The following is a 27,146-nucleotide window of genomic DNA, read 5'->3' on the forward strand; positions in this document are numbered from 1 at the left end:
GCTCAAATATTGCCACCTAACTTGATTCTAAAAAGAAAATTCTCACTGGCATAGCTTAGTCCTAGACCTTAAAGGAAATTTATGCTGTTAGGTGAGTTATTGTGGTGATACAGCACCCAAATTAACCATCGACTTGAGGACTCTGGTTGAAATATTAGAGTCAGATGCTCAGGTAACTGGGTGGTGATTTATTACTGACTTATATCAGTTAAGACTCTTGTCTTGCATGCATTAGAGTAGCACATAAGAGCTAAGAGGTGGATTTTCGGGAATATTGCTGAAGTGGCCAGTTTTGCTTACTGCAAAGCAAAGCAAGTACGCAGCCGTGGCAGTGGAAGATGTAACCCATGCCTCACAAGCAGAGGAGGAACAGCACTGAAGAGTATCTTCCATGCAAGCAAGTCAAAAGATTTGGGGTAAATAGAGGAGAAAGGAGAAAGAAAGTATTAATGGTCAATTTTTGAGAAAATGGCACAGGAACAGATGTGACTTTACTGCTGATCTAATTGAATGCTTGGCTCTTGATTTAATGGCAGGAGAAGGGTGATGGTAAGTTGGGCAAACGTCTGCTTAGCTTTTTGGTAATTCTGGCTGTTGAAATACAATCACTTTAGACAAATATAGCTACAGTTGCTTTTATATTGGCCTGTTTGGTAGCTAAGGCTTCGAGCCTGTGTGGAACGCTGAGCCGACACTTAGTGTCACCGAGCAGCTCCACTTCTAATGTTGAATTATAGAGATGAGAAACTTGCGAATTTTTGGATAGATGTAAAATGCAGGTGGACCATTAGATTAAGTGAATTTTCAATCACTACACTGTGCTGTCATTCATTTTCATATGATATGCTCTATTTTTATTTTACTTTGTTGGTTTTTATGTCCCCCAATGCTTAAAACCATACCATTAAGCAGTGACATTTAGGAGTGTATTCTGCCAAGTGTCTGTAAGCTCTGAGAATATTAACAAATCACTAAACAAGCACAAGTTGCCATCAAGATACAGTAGAAAATTCAATACACACCCTCTCCAGGTGCCCAGGAGGGATAAGCTCTTATGCACTTAGCTTTTGCAGATGAAGCTTCTCGTATGAGCATTTTATCTTTTAGTCAAAGTGGGGAACAGAGCTGTTTTATTTCTTGCATTTCTAGTTTATATTTCCAAGAAACAGTTGACACTTACACCTTTTAGGAAGATGTAAAAAATGCTTCTGGCCACCAAAGACTTGATAAAGATTTTTGGCACTTGTGACATGAATACATCTGTCTTTTCCCTGTGATGGGGGTGGGTGATAAATGATGGAAATGTGATCTTCGATTTCCCACCTGCCTGCATCTAAACTGATTTTTTTTGACAAAGAAATGAAAGGTGTTGCACAGCTAACTGTTACACTGAGCAGCTGACCTCAATTATCGCAGGCTGATGACACTGACTACATCAGACCAAGGGTAAAATCAGATCTCTATCAGGAGTCCTATCATGTCAGGAGTCTCTTGCCTGTGAAACCGGGCAGCAATTAGAAGATTCTCACTGGAGAATTTTTAAGGGCTATGAGTGCTTTCAAGCTATCCTTAAGATATTTGGACCATGAGATTGATGTCAGTCATTTCACAAAGCATCAGCAAGGTCAAAACTGTGATTGGCCTTCCATTTATGTGCTTATGAATTATATTACTTTCAAGGCTATTGAACTGCTTGCTGATGGTGTATTCTTTACTGGTTCAGCACTTGGTTCAGGAACTGCCTATCGAAAAAAACCAAAACAACTTCTTTCTAGGCCTCTGAACATCAAAAAACTGTTTAAATGTCTGAGAACTTCCTAATTAGCTTTATAGCATAATTAAATTCTGACAATCTAGACAAATAATAGGCAGAAAAATCATATGTGACTTTGGGAATAAGCATCATTCCCACTGCATCCTGAGAGAAAGAGAGTCTTGTCCACCTCATGCTGGACCTTTGGTGAGGTAGTCATTAAGCTGTGCAGAGCTAAGGAAAGGAGCTGATTTATTGCTTCCCTGCTTATCCCACAAGACAGGATAACTAAGGAGAGAAGAAATACAGTCATCCCATTGTAGGTAGTATATCATCCCTCCATGTATGCCTTGCCTTTGGCTGATGTTTGTGGGGGCTGATGTTTGAAGTTACTTTCATGTGCAGAGAAAGGCCAACTCTGCGAATGTTCCTCTGTTCTTTGAAGTGGCATAGTCATTGAACAGCTGTACTGAGCATCCAGATAAGCAGGCACTTTCAGGACATGTTTATATTTTATGGCTAAAATACATTACTGTAAATAGTTTTCTAAAGCTACAGCCCTCATAGGGTCATATCTCTGGCCTACCGAGGAGAATTTTCTCTGCCTGAACAATGCAAAGTTGCCTTACGATGACTCGCTGGTAAATTCCCCCTGGGCAGGAGACTGTCAGCAAGTCTCTGTTCTGCTGGGAGGAAAGGAGCGGGTGCAGGGAGATGGCACCGTCCTGGGGAGATGCGCCTTAGCACAGAACCCCTGCTTCCCATCTTCTAATGGGAGACAAGGTAATAAATTTGTAGTACAGATTAGGGATTTTGCAGCTATTTTATGAGCTTGAAGATACGAACCGTGCCTCTCTCACTCTGTGCTGCTCCATCTTTCTGCAGCAAGGAGCAGTAGGACTAAAGGACAGATCAAGTTGTGTTTTCATTTCATTTCATTTACAAAATGGGTTGCAGGAAGAAGTGGCACTGCTTTTTGGTCAGTGTAAGCTATTTCCCACCTCATCCTCTTCTCTTTATTGTGGCTTTCTAAAATACTGTAGTACTTGAGAGAAGTGAAATCACATTTGTTAACAGCAGCCACTAGATTCAGTGAGTCTTGACCCTCATCTCGGTGGCAGTGTATTAACCCTGTCCTGTGCTAAATATCGGTATCCTGGGGTAGGAAACTAGGAGGCCAAACAAAACCTAAACCTTTCCTTCCAGCAGCCTGGTGTCTCAGAGTTGAACCGCCCGTGTCTCCTGATTACTCAGGCTGGATCTGTGTTGCTGCTGTTGCTATTCAGAAATACACTGACACTTTAATTCGCAGCCGCATCTCGGAATAAATCGTCCCCTTGTTGATCTGAGGAACTTTAAAATCCCTGTCTGGGAGAAAGCATGCTTTGAACCATGAGTTTGTGCAGAGATTTACGGTAGGAAGGATTCCAAATGCAGTTTCTGGTAAAGAGGGGGTGGCTTTATTTTCCTTAGATAACAAGATCAACACAGTTCTTGTTATTAGTAAAAATAGTTTTAGAGAAAATAACAGGTATTTTTGTAGCAAAGGCTACTGAAAATAAGTCAGAAAGGTGCATAGCATTTCTCTTTTTATACCACCAAAACAAGAGGCTCCAAAATAGCTGCCTTGATATGTGACCATGCAGGCTAACAGCAACCCGGGGACCAGCTAGCTGCATGGGCTGGGAGCCCATTGCAGCATCTGGGAACATCCTCCTCAAACTGGTCTGGCCATGCAACTCCGTTTGACTTTTCCAAGGTTGGGAAGGATTTATTGTATCAAATGGAATTTCATATTCTGGGACAGGTATGGTGTGTTAATGAGTTAAAACTGGATGTTTTACAGAATAGCCGTGGTGATGCTTTTTTTCCTTGCTAATTGAGAGCTTGTGCAGAAAGAAAAGAGGAACTGACTGTAAGCTCTTTTGTATAATTTAAAAAAAAACCCAACAAAATTACTATGTACAGCTTTTACTAGAGAAAATGTGGTCAAGAAGGATTCCAGGTGTTTTTCAGGTAATGATACTATTCAGCTGCCTTTTCAGGAAATGCAATTTAAAATGGCTGTGTTCATGCACAGCATGCAATTAGTCTTTTGCTTTGTTTTGTGTATTTCACCAGCAAGCTATCCCAGAATAATACTCTGAATTCTCAATTGGTGTAATTCATTATAGTTCCATTAACTTCCAGAGAGGCTACTCTGGTTTATTCTGGCTCTCTTTCGGGCCAAAGTGTTCAATTCTGAATATGTAATAAAAGTGTTAGTCATCTTAACAGCCGTTATTCACATTAGTATTTTGTGCCCAGTCCTGGATGTTTTAATGTGTTTTTTGTTGATCAACAAAGAGGGCATTGTGCACAACAGGGTATACACGGGCAAAGATTAGATGTATCTTTCTCTGCTTTTGAACTTTATTCTGACATTTTTACTCTTCTGCATAGTATTCGAGTAGTCTAATCAGAGCTGGTCTTCCTGGGAGGCATGCTGCCAAAATAACAGTCAGTACCAGTGACCATGGGACTGAGGGCAGTACTGTGAAGAATTCCCTGCTTAAACTTCAGCAGACAAGGCAACAAAACATTTTTTTAAATGTCTGATTTGGAACTCGGTGTGATTATAATTACTTTTTTTTTTTAAGTCAGCTATACCAGTATACTAATGAATAATCCATTCCAATAAAAGAAAATTACAGGTTCTCAAACATCTTTTTAGACAAGTATTATGATGGTTAGAAACAATATTAGTTAAAGGCAAAAATTCTAGCATTAAATAATATCAACATTATTATTTCTAAGGATCTAGCTGTCAAATATAGTGCTATTTAGGATAGCTGAAATACTTGTAAAATGTAGCCTGTAATATGAGAAAATACGATACCAAGATTCTCTGTTGTGCATCTCTTTTTTTTTCTTGGAAAGAGTCAAAAATCAAATGACACAATATTTTTTGCTTATAGAACCTTGTTACCACTTTCTGTCATCCCACACATCAGGCATTTAACCTAGTGACCTTATTCTGATTTTACTGTTAGTGGACTTAATTCTGTAAGTCTTTGTAGCCTGCAACACTTTTTTTCTCTTGGTTCTTCAGAAAATGTCATTATAAAATCATGCATGCTTTCTAACATCTTCAGCAAATTTTGCTGGAAATAACCCACTCACATTCTTTCTTTGAAGACATCACGCTTTTATAGTATTTCATCACTTGAATTCAGTCTGTGGTTTATATCACAGTGATCATCCCTTCATATTCTCCCTGCCGTAAGGTGCCAAAGGAAAAACTCTTTTCAGTCTAAATTGGTCTGTTAAATTGTCTGCTAGTTCTAGGATAGTAATTTTTTTTCCCTTAATTTCAAGCAGTGTATATGTCATTTATTCCTGTTTCTTTAAAAGTGTGGGAGCAGTTTTTGGCACCATTGGTTAAGCAAAAGTTTTTAATCTGCCATTGCTATTTGCTGAATTCACTTTTGGATGCCTTCGCAGTTCTCTTGTAAGATCAATGTTGCCATGCTGCCTTTGCCCCACCTCTTTTATTTCACATATTATCAAAATTACTTTTTCTTGCAGACAGAATAGAATAGATGAAATAATTAATATCCATGCATTTCTTTGCACTTACATTGAATGATCCACACACATACTTGTGTTTTTTCCCTGTGCAAAGGAAGTTTTTTTGGCCCCTATCCTTCACTGACCTTCTGGAGTGCTATTCTGAGAAAAACTCAGTGCCTGTAGCTTAGGCTTGAGCTGTGTTGTGGTGGGGAAAGGAGTGTGTATTTACACCCTGTGTATTTCAATCCCACTTTCTCCAAGCTTTCTTTAGTTACAGGGAGACTGCATTACTTTTTATAAAGAAACCACCTTACCATTTCAGTGATTGTTGTTTTGGAGGAATGTCAGGAATTCTTTAAATCTCCACAGGGCCTTAATAATTTAAATGAATTTTTGGTGGTAAAGGTGCATGAGAATTTTCCAGTGTGATGAAATTACAAAATACATTAGATAAAGAAAAGTATTTTCTTCTTCCACATGGATATTTTTGAGCTTGCATAAAATATTAAGCAACCATACATTATCCCTGTATACAGATATCGCTTTTTTTCACAATTGCTGCATGTTGATGGAGGGGTAGAGGAATTGCATGAAGCCTTGCCAGTCCAAGCTGTGTTTTATCGTAAAGTAATTTCTCAGGCTGCTGCACACTGCAAAGACTAGTCTGAATATCAGAAAGGCTTAGTAGTAAGATCGTTTATCAGAAGAAAATGGTATGTTTCCTAGGCTTGAACACGCGTTGGTTTGTGTTATCAAGTGGTTTTGGAGATTTAGGTAATCAAAAACCTGTCTTTCCCGTTTTAATAAGGAATTTACGTGGTGCCTCTTGGCCCTGGTGACTCGTAGGGACATTGGCTGGGGAAGGATACATGGAACATTAGCACAGCTCAGGGCGTGATCCTGTTTTTTCTCACTGAGGAGTGGAGTTTTTGCCATATGGAAAGACTATCCCGGAGTTAGTGGATCCCAGGGGAACAAAGCCAGTTCTGTATAACGAGTCTGGCTGTGACTCTTACCATCACACCACACAATTACTTCATCTTGCATCCTGGCGAAGCATCTCTATTGTCTGATTAACTTGGGGCCAGGCTATTTGCTGTAGTCTTTTGCCATTCATTTTCACCGTTAGCCATTCAAATTTCCCCAAATATCTTCCAGCTTGTCAATAACAATGTGCTTCATAGATGGTTTCATGATGTAGGTTAAAGCTTCTGAAGTTGAGCTCCTTTCTAACTACATCTTCAGCTGTGGTCTGTTAGTGGTGACCTTTGCACACGTGTACAGCCCAGCCAGATCAGGAGAACCCTCCAGATGTCCAGGGACCTGGATGAAGAAAAACAGCCCAGGTCAGAATGTAAACACAGGTCTTGAGTTCAATCATAAGTTTTAAGATCGATTCACAATGAATAATAAATGATGAATAAAAGTTAAAATTGTGCTATGTATGTGTCTTATGAACTGCAAGTGTTTAAAAGCATCTAAATAGAAGTTTTTATAGATTAAACCAACCTCTTGATTCTGATTGAGACCTGCTAATTGGTAATTTTTTGTTCATCATATATTAATGTCTTGTACGTGATCAGATTTCATGTTCATTGCTCAGTAAATGTTATAATAAATATTAATGTGTTGCTGCTCTCAAAGTACTTATTGAGATCTTTAAATTTCTTTAAATATATTTTCAGAACCTCTTAGAGAAACCAAAATTACCTGTAGCATTTTCCACAGCAAAATTATCCTGTGATGTTGATTGAAATCGTGCCAGTGGATCTGCCATAAAAATGTTAATGTCACGTCTGACTGAGACACATGCACCTTCTATGTTCATCATTTCTGAATCCATTATAAAGACCTTAATAGCAGCTGTATATAAAGACATGCCATAATGACATCTTAAATGCTGTCTTTAAATTCACAGCATGAAAAGCCTTTTAGAAACACTGTATAAAAAAAGCAGGTCGCTAGCAGCAATTTGTGGATAATATGCATGCTATGTCTTCTATTTAGTGGAGGTTTTATATTAATTTCAATAGCAATAAATGGGTCAAGAAAGCTAATGGTGTAAATAGAACTGTTATCATGGTGAATGGCATTTGAGACCTTAGGTCAGCTTGCTTTCACAGCAAACATAAGAAAATGTATGCCAGAGTTTGGAAGTGTATCAGCTTTAATTATACAAATTACACAAAATTAAAAAATATACAATAGAAATATAAGATCTAAAGCATATTAATTTTGGAAAAAGGATATTTACATACAAAAAGCCCAATAAAAATATTCAAAAAATCCCTTCTCTAGCAAGGTTATTCTGGAAGGCCACGAGCTTCTCATGAAACAATCTTTCGGAAGGAGTTCGGACTCTGTTATAGTTCTGCCAGGGACTGCCATAGTCACTTTCTGGGCAATGACCTCCTTTTACCAGTCACCACAACATGCTCAGTTTGTCTCAAGTTTTGCTAAAGGCAGAAAGAAGAAAGGGGAATAGATGGGAAAGAAGACAGTGCTAAATATTATGGGCTTCACCAAAAATTTTTAGTAACCATCACTGAAGCCCAGAGGATGCTGGAGCAAAGCGTGGGCTGTTGAGGATGTCTCACAGAGATACATCTAACTTCCCAGTTTTTCACTTCAGTATTCAAGACATTGAATACTTTGGGCAGTGTTTTACTCTTTATGAGGTTTATTTTAAACAGAAATGATAAAAAACCCAACAAAACCCCCAGAGTTTTGATCCATGAGTGTCTAAATTTATTTTCTTAATTACATGGTTTAAAATATCGACATGACCTTTGATCCTATTGGTAGTACTGTTTGATTGTATTTATTGGGCTTTATTCTTTCAACTGTTTTCTATCAACATTGATTGGAAGACTATTATAACACTTTATAATCTTTCAGATGCTGAAGAATCATGTTAGCCATCAGAGGGGCTCACTGGGCTGTTAGATCCCAATCTTGTTCGTGACAGAGCCTTGCTTGACAAAACTGGCCCTTTCCTCATGTCTACCCACCCCAAGACCTGCCGTTTCCTCCACAGAGGAATAGCCTCCCTGCCCTCTCCATCCTCAAGAGTATTGGTGTCTACAGGATACCGGGCACAAAACTGGTATCTACAGGAATAATAATACCTCTTAGCTGCTTTTACCTTTACTGAGGTGCCTCTGTCCTTTAGACCTGGCTCATGTGATCCTTTTTGTTCTTCAGTGTCAAGATCTTTTATAAAGTCAAGTAAGCATCACTCATGGTTTACACTCGAGGAACCAAAGTGTGGATATTCATCAGGGTCAGTGGTAGGATCAGGAACAGATCCCGTGTACCCCTGAATGCAGTGCAGGACCCTGCGTGTTGAATAACTTTGATCCTTAGAAAATTATTTCTAGGTTGGGATGCCAGAAGACTGTGTGGTTGGGAAAAAAATGTTTAAGCTTAAATTCTAATTATAGGTTCCAGAAGATTTTATCCATGCTTATGTACCCAAGTCTTACTCAAACATTGGCAAGTAACAAATATTCCCTGGGAGCATGAAGAAATTAAATCATTTCACACTAACTACAAAACAGCCACTAGTAATGGTGACTCTTAGTTACTACAGCCATATATAGAATTAAAATTGGGGAACTAGAGGTAAAAAGCATGTTAGTAACTTTCTGAGTAAGCAGCCACCCTTGACTGCTTCCAGTGCTATTGTTAGTGATGCAGAACCACTGTATAAGCTGCAGGAGATGCTCCATTTCCTTTTTACTCATTTAATGCTTTCTCAACATTTTTCCTTGGATGATGAAATTTTGAATGATTAGGCTCTATCCAGTCATTAATTATGTATGTTCACATGTAAGGACAGTTTTAATGTAGCTGTCTTGTGTTCCAAGGTTAAAATTCTCTATTTTTATTAAGGGGCATAATGCTTGTATCACTAACTTTCAAAGTAAATTATTCTAAAGCTTTAAATCTGTCTTTTTGTCTCTCAGAGAAAACATAGGACCACCTATTGATGTTGCTATATAAATAAGTAGCAAAATAGTTTGATCTGAATGTAGTATTTGTTTAACATTATTGTACTTCCTTATTAATATATAGTGAAATGCAGGCAGGTAAAGTTACTGTTTAAATAGATTTTTATTTTAGATTTTTCCACCCGAAACATTTCTTCAACCTAAAGTAGAAATATCTATACCCAAAAAAATGGAATTTATAATATAACTGAAAAAAATCTTAAGGCAGCTTAGAAGATACTACACATTAAAGAAACTGGTAGAGGTTAGTAATTTTTCCACCATAAAATGCCATCATTATGAAAACATACATTTTCCAGAGTTATTGCAGCCTGTGGCTTCCCTTGAGTTGTATTGATTTCCTCAAATATTGTTTAATGGGGAAAGAAATCATTCTCGTGGCATAACAGTGTAAGCTCCAGCTAATTCGAAGCACTATGGTGCAACTTCAGGGCACTGGGTAGGTTATAGCCCGAGTGCCACTCACTCTTGTTTTTTAAGACTACCTTCAGCACACAGAGGCAGATCTCTGTGGCCTCATGATCCCTTCAGGGTTCTTAATGAATAAAATATGTGTGTCAAGATGATGATCTTCTAAACCAGCCAGCTTTTATGTACGTTTCCAGGAGACAGACTAGATAATCTAAAGACTATTCAAGCAGAAGGGCAACACAGTGCTTCATCCAAAGCAATGGAAAATAAATAAAAAAAGTCAAAAGGCTTTATTGTTTATGGACCTTTTCAGTCACTCTTATATATTTCACCATCCAAGAAATACTAATTTTGAGGGAAGAAGTTAGTACAGGAGTAGCTATAGTTCTTAGAAATGCATGCCTGAGGGGGTTGAGACTTAGCATTAGTTCAAAAGCCACATTTTAAAGTGCTCGTAAATCACTACACTACTTTATCCTCACATTCTAAATAGCACTACAGGTGACCATTTTATATACAGGTTAACAAAATAATCTCTTACTGATTTGAAATTGGTAAGTAATTTAATTACCATTTTTCAAACTCTTCTTTAGGACTGGCTTTCAAACGTCAGGCTCCACATCCATACAGCCATGGGTTAGGCATAAGTATTGTCCAACATGTGGGGTAACCCTAGAGGTGATACTTGGAAACCCACCACTGTCAGTGCCAGGGCCTGCATCAGCTATGCGGGCTTAGCAACATAAGCTGTAGACACGAGAAAAATTTACTAGACCAAAAATTATGCCAGTTGGAATTCCAGGCATGGGGTGTATGTTTTATGTGCCTGGTGAGAAATTACTTTGGGCTCCACTATCTCACATTGAATCAAAAGATGACAGCCCAGAAATTTTTACCAAAGCTTTTCTTAGCTTTGAGTTTTTAATTCTTCCATCTATTTTGTTGTTTTGTTTATTTGACCTGCATGCTGTTTAATGTCTCCTGGGGACACTGTTCAGAAGCCTGCTACCTCCACCCTGGGTGGTACAGATGATCCAAATAGGACATCAAGAGTCCAGAGAATGACTCCAGCAAACAGTCACACCCGGGACAGTGAGCTCATCTAAACCTTTTCAGACGACGACTTTTTAAATGCTCTTGTCTGAACTCGGGTGTGCTAGCCAACGGCGCATCCAACCGTGGTACACAAAAATTGGCTTCATCGGGCAGCACGAATACAGAGATTCAAAAAGATTCAAGTGCCAGAGATGGAAAAGGATTTCTAAAACTGCACGTAATAAATCTGGACTTTCAGTGGATCATTGAAAAGCTGGAGCACGCCGTTGCTGAGCAGCCTAACTCATCACCAAATAGCCTTTGGCTAGTCAACAACCACCACGGCATCTGAATCGCCAACATTGCCGTTGCTTCTGTCAAGCACCCATAAAAAAAATAAAGCAGGGAAAGCAACTTAATTGTCAGTAGGTTTCAGACATCAAATTTACTATCTTGTAGCTTTCACTGCTTCATAACGGGGCCTCTACCTGATCCTTCATCAAGAAAGATGTGAGCACATTATAAAGCTTTCTTTGTTGTCCTGTAGGGCAGGTACTAATTTGTAGGAGCTAGAGACGCTACAAATATATACAGCTGTATACTGTAAGGATTTTCAAGATTACTGGGTTACTGATAAATCATAACCTTTGACAATGTTTATAACCAGTGACTTTCTTAGAATTATAGAATTACTAAGTATTTTTAGGAACAGACATTATTATGGATTATTGAAAATTAACATCTCATCTGATGAAGTACATATGGTTCATTGAAATAGCCCATAACAAAGTATTTGTAAAAGAGAGATTTCTATTAGAGATCATGGGTTTGATGATTAAAATTAATGAACTCCTTCAAGGTCTCTGCAGATATTTGTAAAAACGCATTCTTTTTTTGCCCTCTGATATCTTGATATATGCAAAGAAACATTTTCATGCTACCTGACTGAACTTATTATTTGCTTGTCCAATTTACCCTGATTTTTTTTGCCATCTGGTTTTAAGACAATATGAACTGGTAACAGATGAGCACCTGAGTTGTCTCCAATAAATAAGCATTGAGAAGGAAACTGTAAGTCAACCGGATTTTTATTATACCTTGATAATTTCCCTGCAGGTTTGAAATAAGCTTTTTTTACTTACAGAGAAGAATTGAATTGAAAAAGCTTTTTAGAAAGGGAGATATCAGGAGAAGAATAGGCTTTGCAAATAGAAGAGTCCACGTGTTAAGACTTAGGACACTTTGCCAGTGGTAATACAGTCTAGCAGGGTGAAATGTAAACTTCCTTACTAAACTGGATACAATTTATAGATTTTGTATAGCTGGATCTAAACTTTTTGCTGGAGTTGTTTTAAAATGTGTCTTCATAAACAATTCCCATGGAGATATTCTTTATAAAAATAAACATTAATAACCAACTGACAGAGAATTTATAGAACTGCAGTCTCAACCGCCTTTACACACCAGGGGATTACAGTACAGTAAACCCAAATTTATACAAAGAATGAAATATAAAGTAGAAGAGAACAAAGGGAATGGAGAATGGTTGTCACTGTTTTCCTAAAATTAAAGTAGTGACATACTCCTGTTCCTCTCACTGAAGCATATGGATGAACTGTAAGTACCGATGTTTAATTTTGGATCTCCGAGTGATCTAAATGGATCTAGTTCTTATGAAAAATGCCTGATTGTGGCCAGAATGTGTGTATAGCGGAGAACTTTAGTGTAGGTAGATGTGGTGTTTCCTAAATTGCCTGTCAAGAATGACTTAATCCTGTTTTGCAGGAATTGCCTACATCAGTGAGACACATTCATTTCCATACCCATTCATTTAGGAGAGTCTCTGCTGAGAATGTCAAAGAGATGCTAATTATTATCAGCTATGTGATCCCTTAGGAATTAGGCTGAGATTGAGAAACCACGTAATTACTAAAGTTACACCATATTCAAGGATTAACGTGATGAGTTCTGCTCCTTTTTTTTATTTTTTTTCTTTCTTTCATGGCTTGGGGAGCGGCTGTCACAGGCAGTCCTGGTGCTCTTTGAGTGACCATTTTGTGACCGCTTTGTCCTCTTTCAGTCTGGTTCTTCTGCTACCAACACTGTGCAAGGGCAGAAGCAGGAGAGGCAGTAATAGTATGCACAGCCTGGTTGTTTCCCAAAGAAACTAGCCTAAAGAAAATGTCAAGATCTTTGAGCAAGGAACTGATTTTGTTTTAAATCACCTGCTTCGTTAAAGAGAGACAGGAGAACTTGCAAGTTCAGTTGAGTAACTCTATGGAGTAACACATGCTATCTGGAATTAAGCAGACTTCAACCAGGAAATTCTGTTCAGTTAACAGAGGGGCTCTGAAAAGAATTTAGGGGGCCTATGACAGCATTAATATCTGAAAATCTGAACAAATTTTCCTAAATCTTTATGTCTCTGAAGAAAAAGGAAATTTTTCTTCAGAACAGAAATTAGAATTGGCAGACTTTTACGCAGCTGTTGATAAAATTTCCAGGACAGGAGATTAAATAAAGGGCAGTCCTCTTCTTGAAGATGAAGTGCCTGTGTCCTTTGCAAATCTTTCCTGTTACATTCCAATCCAAAAATAAATAAAGCTTTTTTTTTCTTTTTTTTATCTTTCCCAACTGCAAACTCTTTACTGTGATCAAATCCAGTTTACAATGCTAAATACATTTTATTTGGTGGTACATACCAGAAATTTGAATGTTCCTGGAACAAATTTAACATTGATGATTGGTTGTAAATTATCATCTTATTTCCTGATAATTCAATAACATAAATCTGATAGCAGTAGAGTGTTCAAATATGTTTCCCTTTGCAGTGCTTCCTTTTCTGGAGTGACTGATTAACCTAGAATCAATCCTATGTATTATAAGCAGTGGGACTAATCCCATGGGGTCTGTGTCTGTAGGGTGATATTTGCAAAGGACACATCCCATTCTAATGTAATTTACCATGCTGAGGAATGCAAACATTGAGAGAGAAAAAAGTATTTTATCAAGGGAAACAAATGATCAACAGTTAAGATACAAAATGTGATAGACTTGAGGCTAGTCATCAATAGGATAGAAATATAAGCAAATGAGAACACTGATGGAATCTTTCAACTATAAACAGCAGCATCCAGGTTCTGCTTTCACCCCTATTGCATTAAAAGTCAGCAACAGAACATTTGCAAAATGCTATTAGAGTAAGTGATGTTAATCTGGACCTACACAGGACAATTTAGCTAAACAAGTGTAGCAGCTCTGCCAGATGTTTTGGATGATAGGAATGAATTAAATGGAAATATTCATTTGGGGATCCTTTGTTCCATCTTAAATACATGCTAATGAGATGAAGAGAAGTGTAGTTATGTCTGTGACTGTGTTTTCTGTACATAAAATCTCATGAACTACTACTTTTTTCCTTGCTTACAGTACACTTTTCAGGAATTGAGGTGTTAAGAGTATGTTTTCTACCTGTGTGAAGTTAGGTTATTGTAGGCAAACAGCTCAAATTTGAAATGCTTCTACTCAATTTTTGCTTGCTTTGCTCCCTGTATATTTTTTTTATAGCAAAGCTAAGCTTTTAGTACTGGTTTTAGCCCTTTATTGAGAATAAAGCTTGTACTCAGAGGACCTGGATTCTGTTTTCTCATATGAGTACAGCACTGTGGTTAATAATTAGACAAGTTCAAGCTGTAGAATTTTCATTACAGGTGATGATATACAAAGAGTGAAGGCGACTAGGGGTTTCTTCAGATTGAAAATGAATGCGATAGATAGGAAAGTGTGTTTTTTTAAACAATTGACTTCTGTATATGAAAATAGAGTAATGCAAAAGTATGTGAGATAATATTTTTAAAATGCAACGGGAATGCCTACCTTCAACCAAGCTACACAAATTAATTTTAAAACACCTGTAGTTTTCAGGGATCATGGTGCCACGTTAGTACACTAAACAATTCCAGGATCCAACCTTGATGCTGGCAGTTGATCCAAGTTGTCTGCCCCCTTTCATTGCTAGCATGTTCCCTGTGTTGGGTTTGTGTGGCAGGGTTTTGGTAGCGGGGGGGCTACAGGGGTGGCTTCTGTGAGAAGCTGCTAGAAGCTCCCCCTGTGTCTGACAGAGCCAATACCAGCCGGCTCCAAGATGGATCCATCCCTGGCCAAGGCCAAGCCAATCAGCGCCTCTGTGATAACATATTTAAGAAGAAGAAAAACACTTAGAGAGAGAGAGCTTTTGCAGCCGGAGAGAGGAGTGAGAAGATGTAAGAAACTCTGCAGACACCAAGGTCAGTGCAGATGGAGGGGGAGGAGGAGCTCCAGGCGCCGGAGCAGAGATCCCCCTGCAGCCCGTGGTGAAGGCCATGGTGAAGCAGGCTGTCCCCCTGCAGCCCATGGAGGAAGGATGAGGGGGTGTAGCGATTCCACCTGCAGCCCGTGGAGGACCCCACGCCGGAGCAGGTGGAGGCACCTGAAGGAGGCTGCGGCCCGTGGGAAGCCCACGCTGGAGCAAGTTCCTGGCCGGACCGGTGGACCCGTGAAGAGGGGAGCCCACGCCAGGGCAGGTTTGCTGGCAGGACTTGTGACCCCGTGGGGGACCCCACGCTGGAGCAGTTTGCTCCTGAAGGTCTGCACCCCGTGAGAGGGACTCCATGCTGGAGCAGGGGAACGATGAGAGGAGTCCTCCCCCTGAGGATGAAGAAGCGGCAGAAACACCGTGCGATGAACTGACCGTAACCCCCACTCCCCGTCCCCCTGTGCCGCTGGGAGGGGGGAAGGTTGAAGCCGGGAGTGAAGTTGAGCCCGGGAAGATGGGAGGGGTGGGGGGAAGTGTTTTAAGAGTTGATTTTATTTTCTCATTGCTCTACTCTGTTTTGCCTAGTAATAAATCAGATGAATTCCCTCTCTAAGTTCGGTCTGTTTTGCTCGTGATGATACTTAGTGAGTGATCTCTCCCTGTCCTTATCTCGACCTACAAGCATTTCGTTATGCCTTTTCTCCCCTGTTTAGTGAATGAGGGGAGTGAGAGAGCGGCTCTGGTGGGCACCTGGCCTCCAGCCAGGGTCAACCCACCACATTCCTCGCGATGATTTTGCTCTCTACCAGCTCAACCAGGCAGTTCCCCGGGCAGAGTCTGGCTAGCCAGAGACTGCTCCCAGCAGAGAGCTTGGAAGAGGCAGTGCTGTTCTGTGTGGATGGAAGGTGTTGTGTATCAAAGGTCGTGAGAATGGGTTCTGGCATTTTTCTGCATTAGAGTAAAGGCATCTTCTGTTTCCAGGCCCCCAACATTACAGGACTGTATTGATTTAATTTCATCCTGACTCTTTCAAACCAGTGAAAGTTACTTTTAGTTTTCAGTTTAAATTGTTTTCTAGAATGTTCTTTCTTATTTGAAAACTCCCTCTACCCACCAAACAATATCACTCTTCAAAACAAATAACAAAAATATACATCAAGAGTTTTTATTTAAAGTCTTTAATCTTCTTAACACAAATATTATTTTAGTACTTGAACTATGATTCCTTGTCTTGCTCTCCTGGCAATCTTGTTTCTTACAGCTGTTCTTCTGCAGAAGGTAAGTTATATATTTGGAACACTTCCTTTTCTTGATCAACATTTATTGTTTTAGGTGGTTTAATTCACTGGCTTTCATCAAACAATACTCTTACCTATATTTAAACTGGTACTATTCTTCTCAAAGGTATAACACTAGCCCATGTTGTATTACATAATATCAAAGTAATAAATTTAATTTCATGAGAAGTCAAAGAACTTTACTCCTTAAAATGGTGAAGAAATTTAGACAGGAAAGTTTTTCAGATTGAAAAATGAGGTTTATGTTCAAGATTGTCTCTCATTTTTCCAAATGATTTTGTGTCGAGCAATGAATGATATTTTGTTGAAGCTTTCTTTGGCTTTTAGTCAAGTACTGTAAATGAATTCATTAATGGGAATTATTTTGGGGCAGCAGTAGTTGGTGTGTGTTTAAAGTCTTATGGTGATGCATGATACTTCAGGCTTGAAGTGTATGCCATCTTTTCATTAGTAATTCTAACCTAAGAGGTAGTTTGGCTTAGAAGGAAGAAACAAACAAACCAAAAAAACCCTGAAGCCTATGGTAATCAACCATTACCTATAAGGCAGTCTACTAGTATTCGTAAGAATGCATTCTAGGCAGTCTGTGAATGAGAAGCTGCCTTCTTGGTATTATTAAAAGAAATATTCTCACATTAGAAAGTGTCAACTTTATTGCAGAAGTTTATTTGAATCATTTATGTCAATGGTTTTTATTCTGCTTGGTTTTAATGGGTCATAAGAGCAAAATTTGGTTTAATGGGAAAGATTAGATTGAGATGTTTAGTAGAAAACTGAGACCCTTCACCAGCCTGAAGTTAGCACAAATGGACTATGCTGCAAAGACGAACACTTCTCTTCCTTTTTTTCTCACTTGAGCACTGCTGGGACTGTGATAGAAGACAAACAGAATTTTTGTCTAAAGAGTAAACAATGTTGAGCATGAGAGCCGTGAGCACCGTTGCATATTACACAAGTAAAAGCACAGAGACATTATTTAACATCAGCATTATATAGGTTTTGTATATGCAGCTAACCTCTGGATCTACTTTTAGCAAAAGCAGAGTGTGGGAGGAGAATAGCAACAAGGATGGATAAGAGCTATGATCATAAAATTATTCAAGTTGGTTCTTGACAGTAAACTATTTTATGTGTATTAATTAAAAAGGCGCCAACTTTAGGAAGTGATGTTGGAATATATAAAATAGTATTAGTGTAAATGTTAGATATACTACCCTGAACTGCTGCCAACAAATAGTAACTAACAATCTTGAATGTATTTTCAACATTTAGCACTGGAAAAGTATGCATAGCTAGTTAAAGTTTAGTAAGGAGAATTGGGCTGTAATTTAACCCTTTTCAGCATTTATTACAGGCAGCGTATCTTGTCTGTACAGGACTTTGAAACTTGTTAATTAGCTTATGCCTTGGAATTATGTCAGCTAATAGCTGTTGTCATCCTACAAAGATCTGTAAGTCTGTAATGGAGTATAGTGCAGGCTGGTAAAAACTAAGAGTTTCTGATGTTTAAGCATCTATTTACATGTTTAATTTAGCAGTGTTCTTGGTAAGAGAAACTTTTTTTTGAGCAACAGTGAAAATGTTACTTGTAGGTTGTATATTTTCTCCCTATTTAATTTTCAGTAGAGGTGGATAACAACTGTGAAAGGAATGAAGAAATAGGACCCATTCTTTACTTTCTGTGAAAACCTTTGGTATTGAATCTGGAATTATGGTGTCTTTCATCCATGTGAAGATTAAACCTTCCTAAAACACACAGAAAGTAATAATCAGAGAAGTTACCATAATAGCATCAGCCTCAGTCACCACATTATTATTTAATATATTTCAGTTGAAATGTGTGCTGTTCTGGATGTCATTATCTTGAAAATTCAAAGTAATTAAAGATTTTATTTTTAAAGCAGGCGTATCAAATACAAGCATGCTACAGAATGTTGATAGCTGGAATAAAAACATCTACATACCTTCTGAGTGCATTAATAGCAAGGGAAAGGAGGGGTTTAGGTTAAGGAAGGATCCGATTGTCTTGACATTTGAGCTTCAAGTAGGTAACTTTAAAAGCAGAGAGGGGATTGGTTTTTAAATGTTGATACTTTATCTTTTATGAATTTACATGATAATGTAAATGTAAGCCAGGTATGAAATTGTAGTTTATGCAGTAATGATGGAAATTACAATTGTAGGTAAATGCTGGACAGAGCCTTCCTTACTTAATCTTCAGGAGTCAGCGGAAACCTAGACGGGTTACCCAGGTTCCCGTTGTGAGGTGTTAGGAATTCTCCCTGTTTTCCTTTCAGACTGCAGCTACTCTATGTCACTTTGAGAGGTTTAGTCTGAACCAGGGCCACCTGTTCCACAGGTAGAGCAGTAAGCTGGTGCCACTGCTTTTTATACATGGGTTTGCTCCAGATGGATGATTTTTTGGCTCACTGAACAGACATCAGGCTGTCCATCAGACTTTCTGCCTGTTGTCTTCAGGGGGTCTCCAGCAGAACCTGTAAGGATTTATCACCTGGAGATCTGTGGTAGCAGAATGACTAGTACATTACAAACTACACTGCTTGATCACAGCAATAAGCTTCTCTGAAGGGTTTTCCTAGTGAATATTGAAAATTATTTAATTCTTTTTGTTCTGGGTGTGTATCTCTGTCCATACTGCAGACCAAGAGTCTGAACAAAGCCATGCAGTAAGTTGAACACTCAAGCTCCTTTCCGTGTGCCACATGCACATCTTCCTCAATTATTCTTTAGGGGACAAAGACTAACTTCAGGTACGTGAAACTGGGCTCTAGAGTCTACAAGGAGGAATGAGGAGACTATCACTATATTTCTGGTTTATAACTCCCCATCTTTCTCTCCACTGACTAGAAAGAGATGTCGAGGGAAGCTTATCTTTCTAGTTTAAATTTGGTCTTCTTGAATTTCCCTTTATGTCATCTGTTTGTTTTGACACCAACTGCTGTCAAATCTGAGCCCATCTTAGCAGTATAGAGATTTTAATAAAAATAAACAAAGATATTTTAAGAATTGTCTTGTAATACTTCAAGTTCTTTTCAACTGTAGTCTTTTTCCTTTTGGCAGCACCAGAACAAAGGGATTCCCTTCTGGGTAGCCCAGATGTCATTGATACCGCTCCAAGAAGAAAGCGAAGACAAAGGACAGCAAAGCCTGATGGGACAGGAGCTAAGATGGCTACTTATGAGACAGAACTGCCAGCCAAAGAAAAGTAAGCAGTGTTCAAATGTATTGAAATGTTTTTATATCTACAGATGTTGGAGTGTTTGTGGTTTGTGGGTTTTGTGTCTTCTTGTGCAGTTTCATATTTCAGAGCAAGTACTGTTGTGTTGCATTCTGTATAGTCATTTACGGAATTTTACCCAACTTTGAATAGATGTGAATGATTAAATTGTCAGGCCCAATGTCATATTGATTTTAATACACTTTTAAGTGACAGTTGTAAAATTTTTTTCTTTAATTGACTTATTGTGGTGGGGTGACTCAGGCTGGAGGCCGGGTGCCCCCAAAGCTGCTCTGTCACTGCCCCCCTCAGCTGGGCAGGGGAAAGAAAATATCATGAGAGGCTGGTGGGTCGAGATAAGGGCAGGGAGAGATCACTCACCAGTTACCGTCACGGGAAAAACAGACTGAACTTAAAGAAAAAATCACCTCATTTATGACCGAGCAAATCAGAGCAGAGCAATGAGAAATACAGCCAAAGCTTAAACCCCGTCCCCCCAGCCCTCCCTCCTGCCCGGCCCAACTTCACTCCCCATTTCTCTCCCTCCTCCCCCACAGCGGCACAGGGGGGCGGGGAATGGGGGTTGGGGTCAGTTCCTCACACGCTGTCTCTGCCGCTCCTTCCTCCTCAGGGGAAGGACTCCTCACACTCGGCCCCTGCTCCAGCCTGGGGGCCCTCCCACGGGAGACAGTCCTCCACCACCTTCTCCAGCGGGAGTCCTTCCCACAGGCTGCAGTTCTTCACCAACTGCCCCAGCGTGGGTCCCTCCCATGGGGTGCAGTCCTTCAGGAACAGACTGCTCCAGCGTGGGTCCCCCACGGGGTCACAAGTCCTGCCAGCAAACCTGCTCCGCCGTGGGCTCCTCTCTCCACGGGGCCACAGGGCCTGCCAGGAGCCTGCTCCAGCGTGGGCTTCCCATGGGGTCACAGCCTCCTTCAGGTGTCTCCACGTGCTCCGGCCTGGGGTCCTCCATGGGCTGCAGGGGAATCTCTGCTCCACCATGGACCTCCTTGGGCTGCAGGAGGACAGCCTGCCTCACCATGGTCTTCTCCAGGGGCTGCAGGGGAATCTCTGCTCCGGTGCCTGGAGCACCTCCTCCCCTCCTTCTGCACTGACCTGGGTGTCTGCAGAGTTGTTCTCTCACATCCTCTGTGCAGCTGCAAAAAGCTCCTCCTATTTTTTTTTTTAATCTTCTGAACTCTGTTACCCCAGAGGCACTACCACCATCACTGATGGGCTCAGCCTTGGCCAGCGGTGGGTCCCTCTTGAAGCCGGCTGGCATTGGCTCTTTTGGACATGGGGGAAGCTTCGAGCAGCTTCTCACAGAAGCCACCCCTGTAGCCCCCCCGCTACCAAACCTTGCCATGCAAACCCAGTGCACTTAGATAACTTTAAGTAAATAGATTGAAGCCTACTAAAACAATGTTCTGTAGGTTACCAGATAGCCCTGCTGGCAAAGAAGGATGCATTTACAGCAAGTGTCAAACAGACAGCTTCAGCTGAGGTGTGCAACAGAAATCAGTAGCATTATGAGTGTCTTTTTTCACTGTGAGGGTGGTCAAACACAGGAACAGATTGCCCAGAGAGTTTCTGGAATCTCCATCTGTGGACATATTAAAAACCCAACTAGGCATTGTCCTGGACAGCCTGCTCTGGTTGAGGAGGGAGACTGGGCTGGTCAATCTCCAGAGATCCTGTCCAACCTCAGCATCCTGTGATTCTGTCTTTTTGCTTAGTTATTACAATTACCTCAGAGCTACAAAATGATTGGTGATATTTTCTTCAAAAACTAATCTTTTTTTTTAAGATCTATGGTAAGTTAGTTTTGAAAATATTTATTTTCCATTTTTATCTATAATATCCAATGCATAATAAACTGTTTAAACAGACATGGACACAAGTAGACTACCAAGATATTTCCCAAGATTAGCAAAGATTTCTGTTTAAATCAGCAATAGAATTATGTTATTTTGACATAGAAGGTTGTGGCTTGATGCCAGCTAGGAATGTTTAAACTTGCAGTCCTCTTTTATTAGTAAAAAAAATACATATTTCTTTAGTACAGTCTAGAAAAATGTCAGCTTCTGCTCTTCTGTTCTTTTAGAGTCTGGTTTCTTACAATGAACAATACCCTTTCCCTATTGTATGTAGTCAGTTTGATTTTGAGAATCTGGCTGTGTTTGCCTGAAATACAATTTCACTATTTTTAGTATTGAGTGTGGAAGGAAAACCTACAGAGGCAAATGATTGCAAAGGAGAATATAGAGGCCTTGGGCTGAGTAATCATCAGTGTATGAGTATCTGAGTCTTGTGTGTAGGTGAAAGGCTAAGAAGATATTGATATATTGATATCATTCTTTTAAGTAAGGCAAATTTTAGAAAAAACAGAGCAACATTATGTTTTTCATACTGTGCAATTCATTTCTAATATGCTTACAGAGTCAAGTCAGACCTGAATGTCGAGAGTGGCTTTTCTTCTTGGCTATAAAAAATTAGTCATATTTTAAGGCTTACCATATGGAACATCCATTCTATCAGTCTTATCCCCGTTTTTCTTTTTGCATTAAGTATGTATGAATTGTAAACAACAGCTTTGCATTACAGGTCACAACATTGCTTGGCGTGTGACATGCCTTGCAGTACTGTGAAGGTGAATCTGACAATGAAAGATCCACCTTTCTCTATGGTCCCATGGCGACTACAGAAATGAAATGTGGCATTGGTTGATACTGGAATATGTTTTTTAATCTTTTCTTTAGCTAAAAATACAGTGGCACTGCTAACTTTTTTATTAGATCAGAAGACATTTGATCTCCCCTGGAACATTACAAAAGCTGAACTGTAATAATTTTCATTTTGCTGATTATTTTTCTCAGTGTCCTTGCTTAGTTCTTGGGTTTTGAACTTCATCTTTTTTGCCAGCTGCTAATCAAGCTTTCAGTCAGTTTGCTTGGCTAATAATTTTCACTTCTCTTGAGCCTGTCAAAAGTAGGGAGATGTAGAATTAGTGTCATAATACAGTTCACAAATATAGATGTTTCTTTTTAAGACGACTCTTTGGGAATTTGTACTGATGGAAGGCTAGGTTGTACATGGTGCAAAAGGCTTTATCTTAAGCTGATGGTACATTGAGGTCCTGCCCAAAATATTTTCCAGTATTGTGTCTCTTAGCAAAAAATTACTAATCCAAGCAAACCACCCCAGCCTGCTGGGGCGGCGGGGAGGCTGAGAGGAAGTTAACCTCTAAATTCCTTCACCTTTGGAAATGCTCCATCACAAATATGGAAGATGTACAGTCTTTGAAAGCATGTCATGCTTTTCTGTTTGGCAGGAGGATCAAATGACAGATTGTGATCACATTCACAAATGCACGAATGAATCCTTATTTCTGAGCTCTCCTGCACAGACCTGCAGAAAGATTTGATTCTTTACTCATAATATAAATACTTTAAGGTACTATCACATAAAATCATATCTCACAGTTCTTGCTTTAACAAACTAAAGCTTATTTAGAATTATTTCCCATTTGCAAGTTTTGCTGACATCACCAGTGCTTGTTTCATGTTTGCCAAGCAATGAAAGGGCAGTTACAAACCAAACATCAAGACCATAATGCTGTCTTTGTATTGTTGCATGGTAAGTCAATTGATACAAGATCCTACATCAGAAGAAAAAATACCTCTTTGATGAAGGAGACCATCCAAGTTTTTCTTCTCTTTTTAGTTTTCAGATTATTTTTTTGAAAATACAGTGTTTTTTAGCACAGTCATTGCTATCACATAATAGGAATTATATCTTAAATTTTATATATTTCTCCTAAGATTTTAAAGTATGTTAAGAAAGTACCATTTGTGCTTAAAGTTATCTAAAGTAAATACTGAGTCATGAAAAATGAAAGGATTGTATGTCCACAAATATTTTAGATTTATGGATGCTGAGGCTAATTATGTAGCAATTCTCTAGTCCGTTGGAATGAAAATATATTCTTAGATATGACCAAGAATACTGAGAAGAATGCAAATAATTAATGTAGAAATTAGAGCAAAAGGAGTACTGCCTTTCTTATGCTTTGTGTTGGTGCAGTGGTAGGGAAAGTGAGTTGAATTGTTTTTATCTATATAGATCTCTAATATTACTATGACAATTTATTCAAGGATTAAATCAATATATTTAATGAAACTTGGAAATGTGCTTGGGTAATACTAAGCTTAGTGAAAGTAGTATAGACATGAGATCATCAAAGAACTGAGCTAGGATTTGTGGAACAAGGTTTGCTGAATGAACTGTTTAATTATTTTCTGAGATAAAGATTTTTCTTTAGGACAAAGTAGAAATTCAGAATAATTAGTTGGTCAGTGAACTGCCAAGATTTATGTTTATCCAGCTCTCTAGCAAGTTGCTTTTCAAATCTGAGATATGCAATGAAAGAAAATGCTTCTTTAGGCAGAAAGATGTTACTTATAATTGATAACAGTCAAAGTATGGCTTGCAATTTACATATTTTTAAAATGTGACAAAGGACAGTTCAAAACATGATTGAGTCAGGAAGTAAAATTATTCTGATTCCAGTAAACTGTGATGGTGTTGGTGAGGCTTTAAGTGTAACTTAATATCTGGCAATTTCCTAAGGTGCAAAGCAGAGATAATATGTAAGTCAAGTTAAGATGCAAATTCTGCTTTTCACAATTTGCATTTCATACTTGGAGGAGAAAAATTAATAAGAGAAATCCCAATCCACTGTTAGAAATTATGCTTATTGATGCATTCCCCAAATCTCTCAGGGGACTGCATATGAATAACACTATCAGCTATGTAGAATATGCATTCAATATAGAAGCTTAAGTGTATGCCCTGTCAGCCTGAATCCTATAAATAATTGGAAGTTTCTGTAATAATTTCACCTTAAAAGTATCGGAACCTCTTTGAGAGAAGATATACCTACTGAAGATGATAATTTCTTTTATACAATTTTATAAATTAAGTATGGTCATTGAATACAATCTGTAGTCACAGAGTACAGTGGAACCCAACCAGTGCTGGAGTCTCTGTAACTAAAACAAAAGTAAATCAGGCAAAAGCTTCTTTTTCTAGTACAGCTTACAACTATTACTTTGTTTCCACAAGTAAAAATCTATTCTTCTGCTTTGGTTTCTCAAAATTGTTTTTATTTAAAGAGGTAAGAAAAGCAAAACCTTTTTTTCTGTCTGTCTGTTATTTCTTACTAATAAAAGGATCTAGTTTTATGGTCCTCATTCACACATGGATTTTCTAGGAGGAAGGCTTTACTAGATAAGACTCAACATTTCTTTAAGTTATTCTGTATGTTTCAAAATGTAATCCATTCCAGCTGCTTTATAGTGTTTATAATTTATTTGCTATTGAATGTGTACATACAGTTCAGGATATGTACAATTACAGAAGTGGTTTGGGGGAAAGCATCTTAAATACAGGAAAAACCCTATTATGGATGCAAATATGCTGGATTCTCCTGAGAATAAGAGTAAAGACAACCAAAAAATGTTATTACAGAGAAAATGCTTCATAATTCTGAGAAGCAAGTGTTAAGAAATACTTTTAATTCAATTGACTGCAAAATAACAGGTATTATTTGCTTGTCTTTTCTATAAAGAAATACGTATTTACACCAAGCACTGTGACTCTGTCTTACTAGTTATTCTGCATGTCAAAAATTTCAGTTTCGTATGCATGAATCTAGTTTTGTACCTTTGATGTAGCTGTTACGGTCTTCTTTTTTTTTAAATTGAAATTTGACTTTGGATGACTTGATATTTCTTGCTTGATTGATAAAACTGAGTGACTGTCAGAATCAGGCCTGCATTTAAACTGAAGGAAAGGAATGCTTTCCCTTAATTTCAGTATGTTTGGTTTTGCTGAAATACTGAGATGCGGTCGTAGCCCCACTGAATTTGATAGGATCTTTGCCACCAGTAATTCAATTTTTTCTTTTTTACATATGAATGCTGCCTTTTGAGAGAGCTCAAAGTGTTCAACATATATCTAGGTGTCTTCAGAAACATCAATAGGAAGTAAAAAAACATATTCAGATTGCTGACTGGGTGTTTGGAAGTGCCAGGAGTTGCCAGGGGGTGTTTTGTGCCACCTGCATTGCCATCACCTGCTCCATCAGAAGAGACCAAAGAGAGAATGCCATTTGTACTCCAATACAATTGTTACGGTCCTCATGCTCAGCGTTTGTTCTTGTCTTAAGGGTCTGATTAAAGTTAGTCATGCGTGCAATTGTGGGTAGAATCAGCTGCATAGTTTTTGCTTGTTAATGATCACTGTGGGTTTCTTTAATATCATACTCTCATCTCTTTCTGTACCTTCAAAAGGTTTTTACAGTTTTCATAGGTATATATCATTTATTTGAAAAGAAAGCTTGTAATGTTATATTCCAATACTGTAATAAGCTGGACTTGTCTTTCTTTGGATAACCTTCCACCCCTTTAAAAGCACTCAGAGCCTGTGGTGTGGCAGGAATCCCCTGGGGATCATCTCTCTGCATTTGTTTAATTTATTGCTTGCGGTTCACATTTTTAAAGTCCTAATGCAAGGTTTATTTAAAATGTGGTTTGCCACCACCAGTGATTCAGGTAGCAAAAACATAGATTTGTTCTGGAATTTGGCATTCTGAGAGGGTTGCACATAGACATCGTATTACTGTCTCACACAGTAATTCTTTCTTGTAAAGAAAAAAAGATGTATTTGAGAGTTCATTTTGATGTGTCCCTTTTTTATTCATTAAGTGTATTTAAAACAATTGGAGAGGACGTGCAGAGCCTCACATGGTGTGACAAAGCGCTACAATCACTGGTATATTTGTGAGCCAATGTAATGTCCGTGTTCAGGGGTGATAAGCTCATTCCTGCCATAATAAATTTATGGAATGCAATGTTTAGAAAGTTTTTGATAACTCGGGCTGAAATGTAAACAGGTTAAGAAATCTCTTGGAAGTAGACAGATTCATCTGAGACTCTAATTTGAGAATCAAACCAGAAATTTTTTAAATAGCTGAATTAAGTCCTTTTTGTGTTTCATTTATGCTCAGCACTTTCTTACACTTTGGGTGGTTTCTTTCTTTCCCTTTTTGCCATGGCATTGGCAGCAGCAGTCGGTCACCAGTCATACTAGACAGACTGTTTTGACTTACCTGTGCAAATATTAAAAATCGTACTGTGACTTCCTGTAGCCTGGTGGGAGCTTTGGTAAGTGATACTCATCTTCTGAACGGTCACCTGGGAATATTTAAGCTTACCTATGGCTGGAGTAGAAAGAAGAGCTGTGTTTAATATCTCTGTTATGTGACTTGTGGCTGTACAAAAATGGGATGTTGTCAAAGAAAAAAAGGGATAGAAGCCTTTGATTACAATGCATAGCAATTTTTGCAAGAAAAAATTTGCCAAAAATCTAGACTAATTCCATATTCAACTGGAACGAATAAGGCAGAAATAAATACAACACGGTACAGTTGCTTTTCTCTTGGTGGCACCCTGGCTTTCTGTGCAGTGTTTTAACTGCGTGGTAGATAATT

General features: G+C 38.7%; 1 protein-coding gene across 2 annotated transcripts in view; it reads left to right on the forward strand.

Annotated features, from left to right (window-relative positions):
- Positions 1-27,146, forward strand: part of XRCC4 (X-ray repair cross complementing 4) — a 188,499-nt gene that overhangs the window by 103,236 nt on the left and 58,117 nt on the right. The window contains exon 7 of one of the 2 annotated variants that reach the window (XM_054809592.1): positions 19,438-19,582. In XM_054809592.1, the coding sequence (XP_054665567.1) occupies positions 19,438-19,582 (145 nt within the window). Of the gene's footprint in view, positions 1-19,437; positions 19,583-27,146 lie in introns of those variants that run through there. The other variant, XM_054809593.1, reaches the window with a different exon arrangement.

This window comes from Grus americana, chromosome Z (assembly GCF_028858705.1).
Source record: "Grus americana isolate bGruAme1 chromosome Z, bGruAme1.mat, whole genome shotgun sequence".
Taxonomy (NCBI): Eukaryota; Metazoa; Chordata; class Aves; order Gruiformes; family Gruidae; genus Grus; species Grus americana.